This window comes from Oryzias latipes, chromosome 24 (genome assembly GCF_002234675.1).
Source record: "Oryzias latipes chromosome 24, ASM223467v1".
NCBI classification, from domain to species: domain Eukaryota; kingdom Metazoa; phylum Chordata; class Actinopteri; order Beloniformes; family Adrianichthyidae; genus Oryzias; species Oryzias latipes.
The window spans coordinates 16153414-16167184 of NC_019882.2; the positions used below are offsets into that span (position 1 = coordinate 16153414).

The 13771-nt window shown below is 39.2% G+C and overlaps 2 protein-coding genes across 2 annotated transcripts; one reads left to right on the plus strand and one right to left on the minus strand.

The window, feature by feature from the left end:
- Positions 1–914: 914 nt before the first annotated feature.
- On the plus strand, positions 915–10860 carry cebpz (CCAAT/enhancer binding protein zeta). Its single transcript, XM_004083742.4, has 16 exons — positions 915–1163; positions 1665–3148; positions 3967–4198; positions 4282–4447; positions 4665–4753; positions 5372–5425; positions 5526–5628; positions 6668–6727; positions 6811–6877; positions 6955–7061; positions 7394–7454; positions 7559–7761; positions 7976–8071; positions 8160–8218; positions 8552–8633; positions 9980–10860. The coding sequence occupies exons 1-16, from the start codon at positions 963–965 to the stop codon at positions 10114–10116; spliced, it is 3201 nt and encodes a 1066-aa protein (XP_004083790.1). The 5' UTR covers positions 915–962; the 3' UTR covers positions 10117–10860.
- cebpzos (CEBPZ opposite strand) lies at positions 8855–12014 on the minus strand. Its single transcript, XM_020714898.1, has 4 exons — positions 11885–12014; positions 11214–11331; positions 11080–11124; positions 8855–10231 (listed from the first exon to the last, which is right to left on the minus strand). The coding sequence occupies exons 2-4, from the start codon at positions 11329–11331 to the stop codon at positions 10149–10151; spliced, it is 246 nt and encodes an 81-aa protein (XP_020570557.1). The 5' UTR covers positions 11885–12014; the 3' UTR covers positions 8855–10148.
- Between the last annotated feature and the right edge of the window lie 1757 nt (positions 12015–13771).

The following is a 13771-nucleotide window of genomic DNA, read 5'->3' on the forward strand; positions in this document are numbered from 1 at the left end:
TTTTATTTATTAATCATTTGGAAAATAACCAAAATGAGTTGGAATCAACTTGTATCAAAAATATCATTAGTGGTGGCAGTGTAAGGACCTAAAATACATTTTAAAGAATTTCTTATGATAACAAGTAAAATTATACGTTCTCTGGTACAACATTATTGTGTTTACTTACATCATCAAGTAACTGTTCCCCATTTCGAACAATAAAATAAAATCTTTTGTAAGAAGTGCAAGGGTGGAACCAAACATTAAAGCAAACAAACTAGCACACAAAGAAAATAAAGTCAGCCTATTGCTACTCACACTTTGAGTTCCAAAATTCTTGAAAACTGTGTGGTGTGTGGTGCTTTGCAGATGTAACCCACAAGTCTGTACTTCATTTTTGTTTCAGAATGTCTGAAAAATGCAAATCTACATGTGGTGCACACATTTTTCTTTTATTTTTGCATTACAGAATGTCATTTACCTGTCATAAGCTATGCACTTTAGCACACTGTTCCAGAAAAGGGAGAACAATTGACCCGTCAGTGCAATGGCAATACTTTTATGGACAACCCATTAGTGTCAATAAAACTGTTAGCTGATCTTCACAGGTTGTAATCAAAAAAGTAAAAAAAAAAAAAAAAAACTTTCATGCAAAGTATTACTAAAGGAGGTTGATCAACAACTAGATTGTAGGAACATCTGTGTCAAGCTGTGGACCCAATGCTCCACATTATAAATGGTTAAATTAATAAAGGTAAGGGTTAATACATATTTTTAGTAAAATAGATATTTAAGGATATTTTTAATACGATGTTTTTCCCAAAATCACCCTCTGTAAACAGTTAAGTGAGATACATTAAGAAAAAGCAGAGACCTGCGTGTGATTATAATCTTGACCTGTAGAGGGCAGTAGCGCATTTCACTTTTCCCTACACTCTCTTCTACATCCGGGTCACACTGCTCCCCACGCTGTGTTCAGCATGGCAGCGAAAAACAAGCACCGAAAAAGGCCCAAAACCGCGAAAAAGGGAGCAGTTTGGAGCAAAGACAGTGAAGAGGAGCCTGAAATGAACGGAAACGAGGAGGACGTCGACCCAGCAGCTGGTGACACGGAGGAAACCAAGGAGGCAGATGGAGAGGAGCTGAGCTTGGATGAGGTTTTACGGCTCGGAGGAACCAAGGTGAGTCCACCAGTCTGAACCACTGACAAAAACATTCAAATCAAAGTTAATTTTGAGTTAAATGTGAAATCCATCAGAATAATGGTAAATTATGGTGGTATAAATGTGTTGTTGCTGACATTTTAAACCAGATTTGGTTTATATTTCCTAAAACTTTCATCTTTTTAGCTTTTATTTAATGTTATTTGTCTTTTACGTCGATTATAAGCAATGAAAACATTGAAGACAATGGAAATTGTTTATTATTATTATAGCAACTATTTATTTTTCTCGTATATCAGTAGTTTAAACAAACCTAAGAATGGTACAAAAAGGTTACATTTGTTTGTAAGGTTTTTTTTCTTGGCTTAGATAAAATGTTTAATTCTAAATCAGCTGTAAATGTAACAATACAACAAAGCAATAGTAGTTGAAAAAATAGGACTAAAAATGTATATAATTATCAAAATTATTTAAAAGAAAACTAATTTACAGTCCTTTTTCCCTCCCTAATGCCTGCAGGCTGACTTTGTCCTCCTTGCTGGTCTGGACGATTCCAATGAGCTTGTTGATGGAGGGAAAAAAGGAGCAATTGACGACTTGGAGGAGGGCGAGCTGGAGAAATTCATAGCCGAACTCGGCATCCGGTCGTACGCCGGGCAGCAGAGCATCCCAGACAAACCGGAGGTCAACTCTCCAGCTGATGAGGTGAAGGAGAGTAAACAAGCCAAAGTCGCAAAGGGGAAAACAGAAGGTGAAACATCCAACACTCACAAAGCCACAAAAGAGGTGGCAAAGAAGAGTGAAGATGCGCCGGCGTCTTCTGGGAAAAAAGCAAAGGAGAAAGCAAATGTCTTTGAGTTTTTGCCGAGGCAGATCTTGTTGATTAAACCTGGAGGGAAGTGGTTTGAAATGGCATACACGGATGAGATCTCATCTACCCCTCAGGATCCCATAGTGGTAAACAAGTACCAGTCTCTTGCCCGACAGCTGTTTGACGCTGAAATAAGCCTTTACAGGACCAAGAAGAATCTACAGAAAGGAGCCAACTCTGCCTGGATGAAGACGGTCGTCTCTTCTGGTGTGCTGGCTGATCGGATGGCGGCCATGACTGTCCTGATCCAGGACTCCGCGGTGCACATGCTGGAGCACGTGGAGAGCCTGGTGTCCATGGTGAAGAAGAAGGGCAGCAGGCGGATGGGTCTGATGGCTGTCGACACGCTGAAAGAGCTGCTGCTGTCCAACTTGCTCCCGGAGAACAGGAAGCTTTTCCCTTTCGCCAAGCGTCCCTTCGACCAGATAGAAGAATTGGCCAGCGGGAACCGTGACGCCCGGGACCGCCGCCTCGTCGTTTGGTACTTCGAGCACCAGCTGAAGCACCACGTGGCGGAATTTGTGAGCGCTCTGGACTCTGTGAGTCACGACACTGTGGCAGCTACAAAGGCGAAGGCGCTGGCCACCGCTCACGAGCTGCTGTGTAACCGTCCAGAGCAGGAGAGGGCTCTGCTCACACACGTCGTCAACAAGCTGGGCGATCCAGACTACAAGACGGCGACTAAAGCGTCGTACCTGCTGGAGACGCTCCTGCACAAACACCCGAACATGAAGGTGGTGGTGTGCTGCGAGGTGGAGCGGCTCATGTTCCGGCCAAACATTGGTGCAAAGGTGCAGTACTATGCCGCCTGCTTCCTCAGCCAAGTCATCCTGAGCCACGACGAGGCGGAGCTCGCCACCAAGCTCATCAACATTTACTTCTCCTTCTTTCGCGCCTGCATCAAGAAAAAGGACATTGAGTCAAAGATGCTGAGTGCTCTGCTGGCGGGCGTGAACCGAGCGTATCCGTACGCCAGTGCAGGAGACGAGAAGGTGAAGGAGCAGCTGGACACGCTGTTCAAAGTGGTTCATCTGGTGAAGTTCAACACGGCTGTGCAGGCGCTGATGCTGCTGTTCCAGGTGATGGACTCGGAGCAGAGCATCTCTGATCGCTTCTACTCCACCGTGTACAGGTACCATCCTCCTCTGCTCATGACATTTGAAAATATTTAAAAAGCTAATTGATATCTTTGGGATTATTTCTGAACTTACAGAAATATTCCTCCACATTTTCCTCATGTAAAATCATTTTGCCATTGATTTGTCCAAAGAGCGCAGACTAACCCTGCCTTCCGTCAACCATCTGTTTAAACACTTTCTAGCCTACAGCCCCTCTCACCCTCAACCTGCAATTGCTGCTTCAACAAAAGTGGCGAGGAATATTGGAGCCATCCAGCCGTACAGTTTAGATCCAGATACCAGCTCAGACAAGGAAAACAAAGACGCACACAGATCTATTTGTGTACAAGTGCATCAGAATGGAGCAGGAAGCTTGTGTCCCGCTGATTGTAGCTTCTACGTCACAAATAGGCTCTTTCTCAAACAGCAGTTCTTTATCTGCTCCTGATTCACAGCAATTTGAATAAAGAAATACTCAGAAATGCTGTTTTACGCTGAATTTTCTTTATAAATCATCAGAAAAATGCCACGAGAACATATTAAACACACAGTCTTCATTGAAGTGGGTTTTAATGCAAACTAGAAAACTCAGTGAATATGTCTATATACCCCGACTGGGCTGTTAAATTATTGGCTTGAGAAGAGATTATTATCAACAAAACCATAGGAACATGGAGTGATTATCATAGTATGTGATCTGATGAAAATCCTGCAGCCTGGAGGGAGGTGTCTGTAGACGTAGCTGCTGTTTAGTTTGATCATTACTAGAAACTTAAGTGTACAATAAAGTCAACTGAGCATTTTAGAAAAGATTGTTCTTCTGTCTCTGCAGAAAGATGCTGGACCCCGGGCTGTCCTCTTCATCACGACAAAACATGTTCCTCAACCTGCTGTACAAAAGCCTAAAGGCGGACGTGGTGCTGCGGCGGGTCAAAGCTTTCGTTAAGCGACTCCTGCAGGTCAGCGCCGAGCAGAGCGCCAGTTTCGCCTGCGGAGCGCTCTTTCTGGTTTCAGAAGTCATGAAGGCCAAGCCAGGTCTGAAGCTGCTGCTGCAGGAGGAAGGGGTGAGGGAACAGCACCAGTGTTGAGTTCGGGAGTCAGAATTTCTGATGTTTGGTGTTTAAACGTCTACCTGATGGTTTCTTAGGACGGGGAGGAGGAGGAGTTCAAAGACCTCAAAGAGGAGAATGATTTCAGTGATGATGATGGAGAGGAACGCTTTCTGGATGCAGACAAACAGGAGGAAGGAGTGAGTGAGAAGGCAATGGAGGCCAAACCTGCAGCATCATGGGTACACCACCAGAACAGAGAAGGTCTGTGGGTGACTGATGACAACAATCTCTATTTTTCTGTCTTTTATTAAAAATATATACACATTTTTATCTCGTCAGAAACTACTTGAGGTGATCATTAGTCTTTTAGAAGACAATGCGTCCTCTAAATAGTTTCCATCGAGCTGTTTGACTATAAATGTATTTTAGAAAATACTCATGATCTCATTCTTCTGAAATCTTGTTGATTCTCTTGTAGGAAGGAAAAGCTCTGAGCGATACGATCCTCTTCATAGAAACCCGCTCTACTGTGGTGCTGATCACACCACACTATGGGAACTGCAGAGGGTGAGAACCCCCCAGACAAAAAAAAACAAATCCCAGGACTGAAGCACATCCTGAAATCTGCTCAGAAATCTGTTCAATCAGAGAAAAAATGATATGATTAAAAACACAAGACAAACATTTTTATCCAGCTTCACTTTTTTAAAGATTACTGTGGATTTGTGACATTATGCTCTGAATATTACATTCATTAAGGAAAATTACTACTACTATTAAAATAGTGGATGGGCCTACAATCATTTACCTCTAGAATCTAAAGAATGAGAGACATATATTTAAATTGAAGAAAAATTAGAAAAAACATTCTTTTGTTGTAAAAGGCAACTATTCAATGGGAGAAAAAGTTTTAAGGATGACTTTAATCTAAAAGGATTTTATAAAACAATTTTCTTGGTGTTAAGGGTCTATGATACTAAAATGTAAGTTCAGATGAGTTTAAAGACTTTAGGCATGAAAAGACTGTGGAAAAAATTAACTTGGAACTGCAGTGATGTTGATTTAATTAAAAAATGACCAACTTTTTAATTGAAATAAAAAAGGAGGTGAACAATTGATTGAAAAAAAAGAAAAGACTTATAGTTGGTCAGAAAAACCTCTTTAAAATGATTTGTCTCTCTGCAGCTTGCTCAGCATTTCCATCCCTCGGTTTCTTTGTTTGCAACCACCATCCTTCAGGTAAAACTTTCCGCACAAAAAGAATCTCTGTTGATATTTTTTTGTGTTGTTTTCTGTCAAACGTGTCTGTTTCCAAGATTTTGTGCGTTTGTTCCTGCAGGGAGAATCCATTCAGTACACAGGGGACCCCCTGCAGGACTTCACCCTCATCAGGTTCCTGGATCGCTTCGTCTTCAGAAATCCCAAACAGCTGAAAGGAAAACGTAAAAGCCACAACCTTCAACCCACACGATGGTTTCTCACAACTCACAAATATCTGTACTTTGTTTACACATCTGTTGCATTAACTGAGAGTAGACTGAACACAAAAGTAATGTCCAGGAAAAAAAAGAAATTACAGTTACACAAAATAAGAAACCGGAAAACGAAGAAGGTACTATGGGACATTACTGATTGGATTTGTTCACATTTTCGACCAGATATCTTTCAGCAAAAGATTTTTCTTAAAGCTTCTGACCAAAGCCGCTGCAAAAGTCCAGGGATTGCTCTGCCAACTCTTTACCGCAGTTCAGCTCAAACATCCTCCTGCTTTCCCTCTTCTTCATCAGCCAATCAGCGATGTTGTATAAAACCTACCCGTTTATTTCATTTTTTAACATTTTATTTTGAATTCTGGAAATTACTTTTGTTCTCCAAAACGTTTGATTTTTATTTTGATTCGCTTTCTTTGGAATTATGTTTTGGTTTCTGGTTGTTGTTTTTTTCTCAAATGTTGTGTAATTTTTTTCATCATTTGTTTTGATTTTTTTAATTGTGACCTTTAATATGTTATTGCGTTTAGTGATTTATTGATCTGCCTGAAAAAATGAAGGGCTGCTTAAAAGGGAGACAGGATTTTTTTTTTACTCCTTTAACATTTTTCGTTGTGTTACTATTAATGGTAAAGTGTAATCAAGTAAATTATAGGATTTGTCTGTGATACGCTGGAGTCGTATGTGTGACAGCCTGTCCAGATTACTGAACCCAACTATTATAAGACATGAAGATGCTTCAGGTTTAGCTGTGTAGAAGGGAAAAAGCAGGAAAAAACAGTTTTCAGAGCAAATCTGTCCTCACTGTGAGGAGTTACTGCTGCATGGAGGTCATTAGTATTTTTAAAGAAGAAGAGAATGACATGAAACATCAAAACTATAAAGCAAAACCATTTTTCTTTGCATTGTTGTATTTATAAGCAGAGTAAAGCTGTAGATCTTAGGAATCTTCTAATTTTGTCATAATATCAGTTTTTTCTTTGCTCCTCAGAAAATACAGACTCTGCATTGTTGAGGCCCAAACAAAGGCTGCCTGTCAACTCTTTACCAGGTGAGCTCCATGTTCGAAATGTTTTGTGTTCCTGTAACTTGTGTTGTGCAGCACCTTCATCGCTGCTTGTCGTTTCCCGTCAGTAAATTGTGCCGAGTTTCTATCCAAAGAAGAAAGTCAGATTCCCGTGGATGAAATTTTCTTCTATCGGTGAGTCTTTTATTTTTCATATCTTTAACTTTTGTTGTCTACTTTTAAAAACCTTGTTTGTCGTCCCCCCCCCGCAGCTTCTTTAAGAAAAAGCAGCAGGAAAAGCAAAGCCAAGACCGGCAAAGAGACGACGATAGTGAGAGCGTGGAGGAGGTGGAGGACGAGGAGTTTGAGAAAATTCTGGGTAAAAACAGACGGATTAATCTGCATAGAATGGGGGAAAAAAAACACGTTTAGGCAAATTATTATCTAGAATTTTGTTCTTTTTTTTAAACTTTATTTTTGAATTACAAGCAGGTGAATGACCTAGTGTTCATGTTGCAGTTGCCTGTCTTCACAGCAGGGGGCAGTATTGAGAAAACTAAAATTGAGGAATTTATATTACCGGTACTAATAGAAGTAAAATAATATTCTTCATGCTTTAATAAGATTATATAAGTACTGCAGGTACACTGACTATCCATTGATGATCATATTAGGCTTTGATTTTCTGTTTGTCTGGTTTCTTCTGAACAGACTCTGTGGAGGGAGACTCGTACTTTGTTGATGTGGCTGAAGACGATCTGGACTTTGCTGGGTTTGTAAACTTACCTCGGCCTCATGGCGGCTAATGCTTGTTTCCTGCTTTCACTTTTGACCCCTAAAAAACAACTTGCTGCTATGTTCTGTTTTGCTGGTTAGGAATGTGAAAAGCAAAAAGGGCAAGAAGTCTGCAGAGGAGTCTGAATCTGACGACTCTGACATGGATGACCTGGATGATGAAGAGGTGTCTCTGGGCAGTATGGATGAAAAAGACTTTGATTTAGAAGATGAGCTGGATGAGGATGGAGGGATCTTCATGGATCCTGATGGAGGTGAAGATGAGGAGCAAGACTCCCATGAAGGTTGGAGAAAGACACTTTTTTTATAACAAATTATTTAAAAGTCAGAATGTGTTTTTATGTTTTTTACAACTTCAATCCTTAAAAACCAGAACTGTATAAAAACCAATTCTCCCCTAGTCTTTTTATGCATGAATGGATAATTCCCACCCATACTGAAATTTGGGGTTTTAATAAAAAAAAACATTTTTTTCTTCCTAACTTTAAATTGTTATAGATTCCACTGTTGAGATGGAAGTTCCTGGTACTTTTCCTCAAACAAGGAAAAAGAAGAGGAAAAACACAGAGGAGCTGGACTTTTCTGGATCCTTAGGTCTGTTGAGACTTTTATTGTGAAAATAACAGACTTCTCCGGGTTTCAGATTGAAGTTTTCTTAAATCTGCATTTTTTTCCCCCACAGGATCAAAAAACAGGAAGAAGTCAAAGAAGGGTGCAGCCATGTTTGCCTCAGCTGAAGAAGTCAGTTGTACTTTTTTATTGAAGCTGTTACACAACAAAATAAAACAGATTTTTCTGTTTTTGTTTAGACAAAATCGAAGCAAAATACGTCTGGAAAGTCCTACATAATTCAAAAACTATTAAACGGATTAGTTGTTCATAGTTATAAAAAATGTCAGTTGTTTTAAAATTAGTATCTGCTTTATTAATTTACAGAGGCAAAAATTGAGAGAAAATTGGATTTTTGTGCTGCAAAAGTATCTTTGTAGCAATCTTGGTTGCATTTAATACCCATAATTCCCTTTACATGCCCCTTTTATCATGCTTTGCAGTTAAATAAGATTTGTCTTTCAGTTTGGCTCCCTGCTGGACGAAAATGTCGACTCCAAGTTTGACCACATCGGCCTGAACGCCATGGCTAACCCAGACAAAGCCGGTAAGAGGAAACTTCCACAGATGCTAAAGTGACCCGGCTGGGAGGTTTTAAAGCGGTGTACATTCTAATGCTACGTTCACATCAAACACCGTTTTGCACCCCAAATATGCTGCTCGATGCTCGTTTAATGTGTTATAAACTTGACGCTCCTGGTGTGTGTGGGAGGAGCTACTGTCAAGTTTGTTTGTGCATAATTTACAATGAATGGAAGATGCAGAGGATGTTAGGAGATCAGATTTATTTATTTTGAAAAGCCCCACAAAAGCATCGGTTATCACATGTTCATATCTGACGGACGCTTTCAGCGCTACTTCTGTCTCTCCGAGACCCAGTTTGATGACTTTGTCCTGCATTTAGTCCCAGAAGAGAAATAAGAATAAGATCAGAAGATCTTTTCATTATGATCTCCATAGAAATAAGAAAAATAGTTCAGATTCTCCTCCATGTTGGTTTTGGACACCACCTGCTGATCACGTCATCAAAAGGTCACGGCCAAAGCTGAGATCCTGATTGGTTGAAGCATTGCAAATTCTTCAAAGGTCAGATATTTGAACTCTGAAAACATTGGACCTCTGAACGCGTCTGTACATTGATTTAACATTGAATCTGGACGCCCCTGATGTCCCAATCGCGTTCAGTGAGAACGCAGCTTTGGTTTTGAACCAGTATTAATGCTGGAGAAAAATGTACCGTGGATAATCTGCCATAATAAATCAGAAAACGACTATATGGAAGCTTTAACAGGAAACAAATCCGCTGGATACCAGCAATCTTTTAAAGGTTATTGGCAAAATTACAAAGATCCTTTGCCTAAAAAGCAGCATTCTATGTCATACTGAAAAAGAGTCGTCCATTATAAAAGAAAGACTCTGTCGTTCACATCCCCACCCTCTTTTTCCAACTGTCTGGGCAACAGGGGTAGTCCAAAAATTAACAAACGTGTAGCAGTCTGGATTTTGTTGTGACTAAAAGCTTAAACCTGATGCACATTCCCACTTTACATTACTAACTGGACCCAGTTGAATTCAGTAAAACCATCAGAAAATGAGGCGAGTGATCCTCCAACTTTAGTTTCATCAAATGTGTTAAAACTACCAAGTCTGTCGTTTGGTGGCTGCCTGCTGTCATCAAAATTTGGATAAAAAAAAAGAACACTTCAGGTTGCTCATAATTCTATTAGAATTGTGTAAAATTTTGGTTTTAATAGCAAGTAGTAGTGACGGTATATCTGCTTTGATTGGTGATGATAAATCATATGTTCAGAGAGCAGATGCTGTCAAACCGTTCTCTGCATTGTCCCTTTAGGTTCAAACTAGACCTTGATGTTCCCTTTTTGTCTCCTGCAGGCCAGAAGCAGCTGAGGTGGGAGGCTGAGCGGGACGACTGGATCCACGGCCGCGATGCCAAGACGCTGCGCAGGAAGAAAATGATGGCCCGATCCAATAAAGGGAGCAGGACGTTCAGGAACAGGAAGAAGAAATAGCAGCTGTTGCTGTTTCTGCTGGACAAGAACTTTCATTCCTGTTTAGCCGACCAGGCTTGGTGGTCTCGCTCCCGGATCCCGTATATTCCCGCCCACTCATTGGACTGATAATAAACTGGGGGGGGGAACAAAGTGGTTTTTAGATTCTGTCAGATGTGACTGAAGTCGCATTCAGGAGGGCTGCTCTCCTGCTGATATTTTTGCTCTTGTAAAGTTAAAGATTTAATAACATTTCACGTGTTCAGTATCCTTTATTTTCTAATAATCTTTGAGTGGAATCCAAGTCGCACAGGTGCATGTAACCCTTGTGCTATCCTAGGCACTTTAACGTTGGGAGTTGGGTCATCTAGACCCACTAGACAGTGCCCTGAACCTTTTTTCTTCAATGATTTGTGATCTTCACTGGTGTCCATGGATGACATGAAATCTTTCCACCTTTATCCACCTTTGTCATGGTAGGGATGACACGTCAAAGTAAGGGTGGGGTCATCTAAGATAGCACAAGGGTTAAACATGATCCACGTGCACCAACAAACCTGCATTGCATATTTTTAATAATTTATCTGCATTTAAAGATCAAACAAAACTACTTTATTAATTTTACAGATAAAACTACAGATTGCTTAAAGTGATATATATTGATAAATGTATTTGATATCAAATCTAATCCCTGAAAGGCTCCCAAGTATAAAGCTTTGTTGGAAAAAGGTTTCATCTTTTCAATAAAGCTTGCTATTCATTTTTCTGAAGCATCCACTACAAGGTAAAATGCAAAAATAAAACTACACATTTAGGTGGAGTTAATAGTAGTAAATGTTAAATGAAAGGTAACTCCTTCACAGTATTATGCTTAAAGATTTTCTGTTAGTTTGAAGTCTTTTGATCAAATCCTGGGGGGGGGGATTGTCCAACCGCTCTGTCTGTTTTTTATTCAAATTAAGCAATGTGAAGAAAATATCTTACCTTCTAGAACTGATGGAAACCTCTTGTTCATGGTGTTTCTAAAATCTTCAGCAGAAATTAAGTGGTTTAAAGACCCCACAAACACACAACTCAGGCTAATCATCAGTTTTTGTGTCTCAGAATGGAACAGATACCTTGACTGTTGTTCATCTTGTGAAATAGTGCATACGCCCCAAAGACTCCAGCCAGCTCCAGGGCGATCACGCCCTTCAGCAGCCTTTTGGCCAGAGGCTCCAGAGGTCTGGGAGACATCTGGACAGAGGACCCACAAAACTTCAGTCGCATCGGAACAACTGCACTTCACATTTACACTGTGGTGTGTTTGCAGAACCAATGCAAAAACAGACATGAAGTCCATAAACACAGCAAGGGCTGTCATTTTCAAACAAGTATCAATTCATTTCTTTCAGTTCTTTTCCAAAGACAAAAACTGCAAATTACAAAAAGTGTAATCTTTATTGTATTCGTTATCACACCCCAATTGAAGTTTTCTATTTATATAATTGTAGAACAATGCAAGTTGACATAAAGTAGCCTTTTGATGAAAAACAAAACAAAAGCTACTGTTTACATATTTGCACCATCTAAGTTGTGTTACGAAAGAATATTTAAAAGGTAATTTCTTTTTCATAAGCTAAAGAATAACGAGTTGTAAAATAACTACACAAGAAAAGCACATCGTGGCTATTTGTTTGTAAATTAACACTGGCGACAATGACTGAGGTTGTCAGACTGAACTGAAGTAGATCAGTAGACTTAACTCATTTAATCGACAAAGCCTCGTTTACTTTTTTATTTTACTCACCTTTAAATTGCCGCACCACCGAATAATGAAATTCAAAGAATAAACACCAAAACAGTGTATGTCCTTGTGTCATGCGCACAGGGTTGAGCGTGCGTCTTCTTTTACTGCTTAATTTGGACAGCATGAGCACAACACCGCCACCTATTGTTGAAAAATAGTGTGTGTCATCTCTAATGTAAACATAAAGCATTTAGAAATAAAGATAAGTTCCAACAAATTAAGAAAAAACATCCAGTTTAGCCCAAATGTTAAACAAAAACACTATATGTAAGAAATTGTCCAAATCATGAAAGATTCAAGGTTAAATATTTCTGCCATTGCAGAAAGCTACCAGCAGATGGCAATGCGGTTACAGTTTCAAACCAAGTAAGAGTGCAATTGATAAGCAAAAAAAAAAAAACATTGGTATTATCCCTTGTGCTATCCCTGCTATCTTAGATGACCCCACCCTTACATTTACGTGGCATGACAAAGGTGGATAAAGGTGGAAAGATTTCATGTAATCCATGGACACCAGTGAAGATCACAAATCATTGAAGAAAAAAGGTTCAGAGCATTGTCTAGTGGGTCTAGATGACCCAACTCCCAATGTTAAAGTGCCTAGGATAGCAGAAGGGTTACACACGGAAATTAATGAGCATATTAGAAGTAATAATGTGCACATTTTTTGCAAAATACACAAACAATAGAGAGGTGTAGTATAGGGGCAGTAGGTTAAAGAGACCTATTAATTAAACAAAACCCAAACAAGAATTAAGGTGTAAAAATGGATTTATCAGGAAGAATGCTCAAATTTAAAAAAAATAAAGAAATATAACTGCATGAAATTTCACTATACAACTCAACAGACATTCCCTTAGTTTTATTAAATCATGTTAATAAGGAAACTGTAAAAAATAAATTCATCATTATGGAACATACAAAAAATCATAGCAATTCACTTTGATCTGATATCGTGGATCTCAGTCCCAAATTAATTTTTCTATAGGAATTCGGGTTCTTTAACCTTCAAATAAAAAAAAAAAAACGGGAATATTTTGTTGAACACGGGTGTCTTTATTTTTTTTACTCTGCTGAGCTATTTTGCTGCAAGTCATAATTTATTTACGTAAAAACAAAATACTGTGAGTGACATAAAACACCTACAAACATACAACATAAACATACAGGAGTTTCTTTTTTTTCTTTCTTTTTTTTAATTAAGTTTTAGAAAACTTGTGTGTTTCAAACTGCTTTTTCTAACTTGGAGAGTTTTTCACTAAGGATCAAGTTTTATTTATATTTCTGCACACAATCCTGTACTAAAAACTGTCAAACTCATTTTATTCAAATCTACAGTCACAAATTGTTTGAAATGCATGCAAAAAGGTTCTATGGCCATTTAGTTGTTAAAAGGTGGGATTTGGATTTATTACATTACAAGAAATAACACTACAACTGCAATTCTTGTAAAACTCACTTAATGTAGATACAATTACTGACACTGACTGAAGCCATACAAAAGAAAATGTAAATAACTTGCAGTTTTCTTTAAGACATATTTCGCTCTACTTTGCTTTTCAGATTGAAATCCTCAGCAGGTGAGTTAGGCCGTTCCAGGCTCCCAAACGGTTTTATTTTGTGAGCCACAAAAATGTCAAAAATCTCTTGACATCCACCCAAGGAAAAGCAAGCTGTGTGTGTGTGCACAGAGCATGGTGGTCTCCCTCTTGTTCTATCACCTCAGCTATGTGCGTCCTTTCAGATTTAGCACCAGGTAAACACACCCTGTCAGTATGCAAACAGTGAAACTCTGCAGCTGAAAAAGACGAAGTGCTGGGAAAAAGGAACTAGGTTTAGACTGGTTGGTGCTAAAATGATGCCTGCAAAGATATGACATTTCAATGA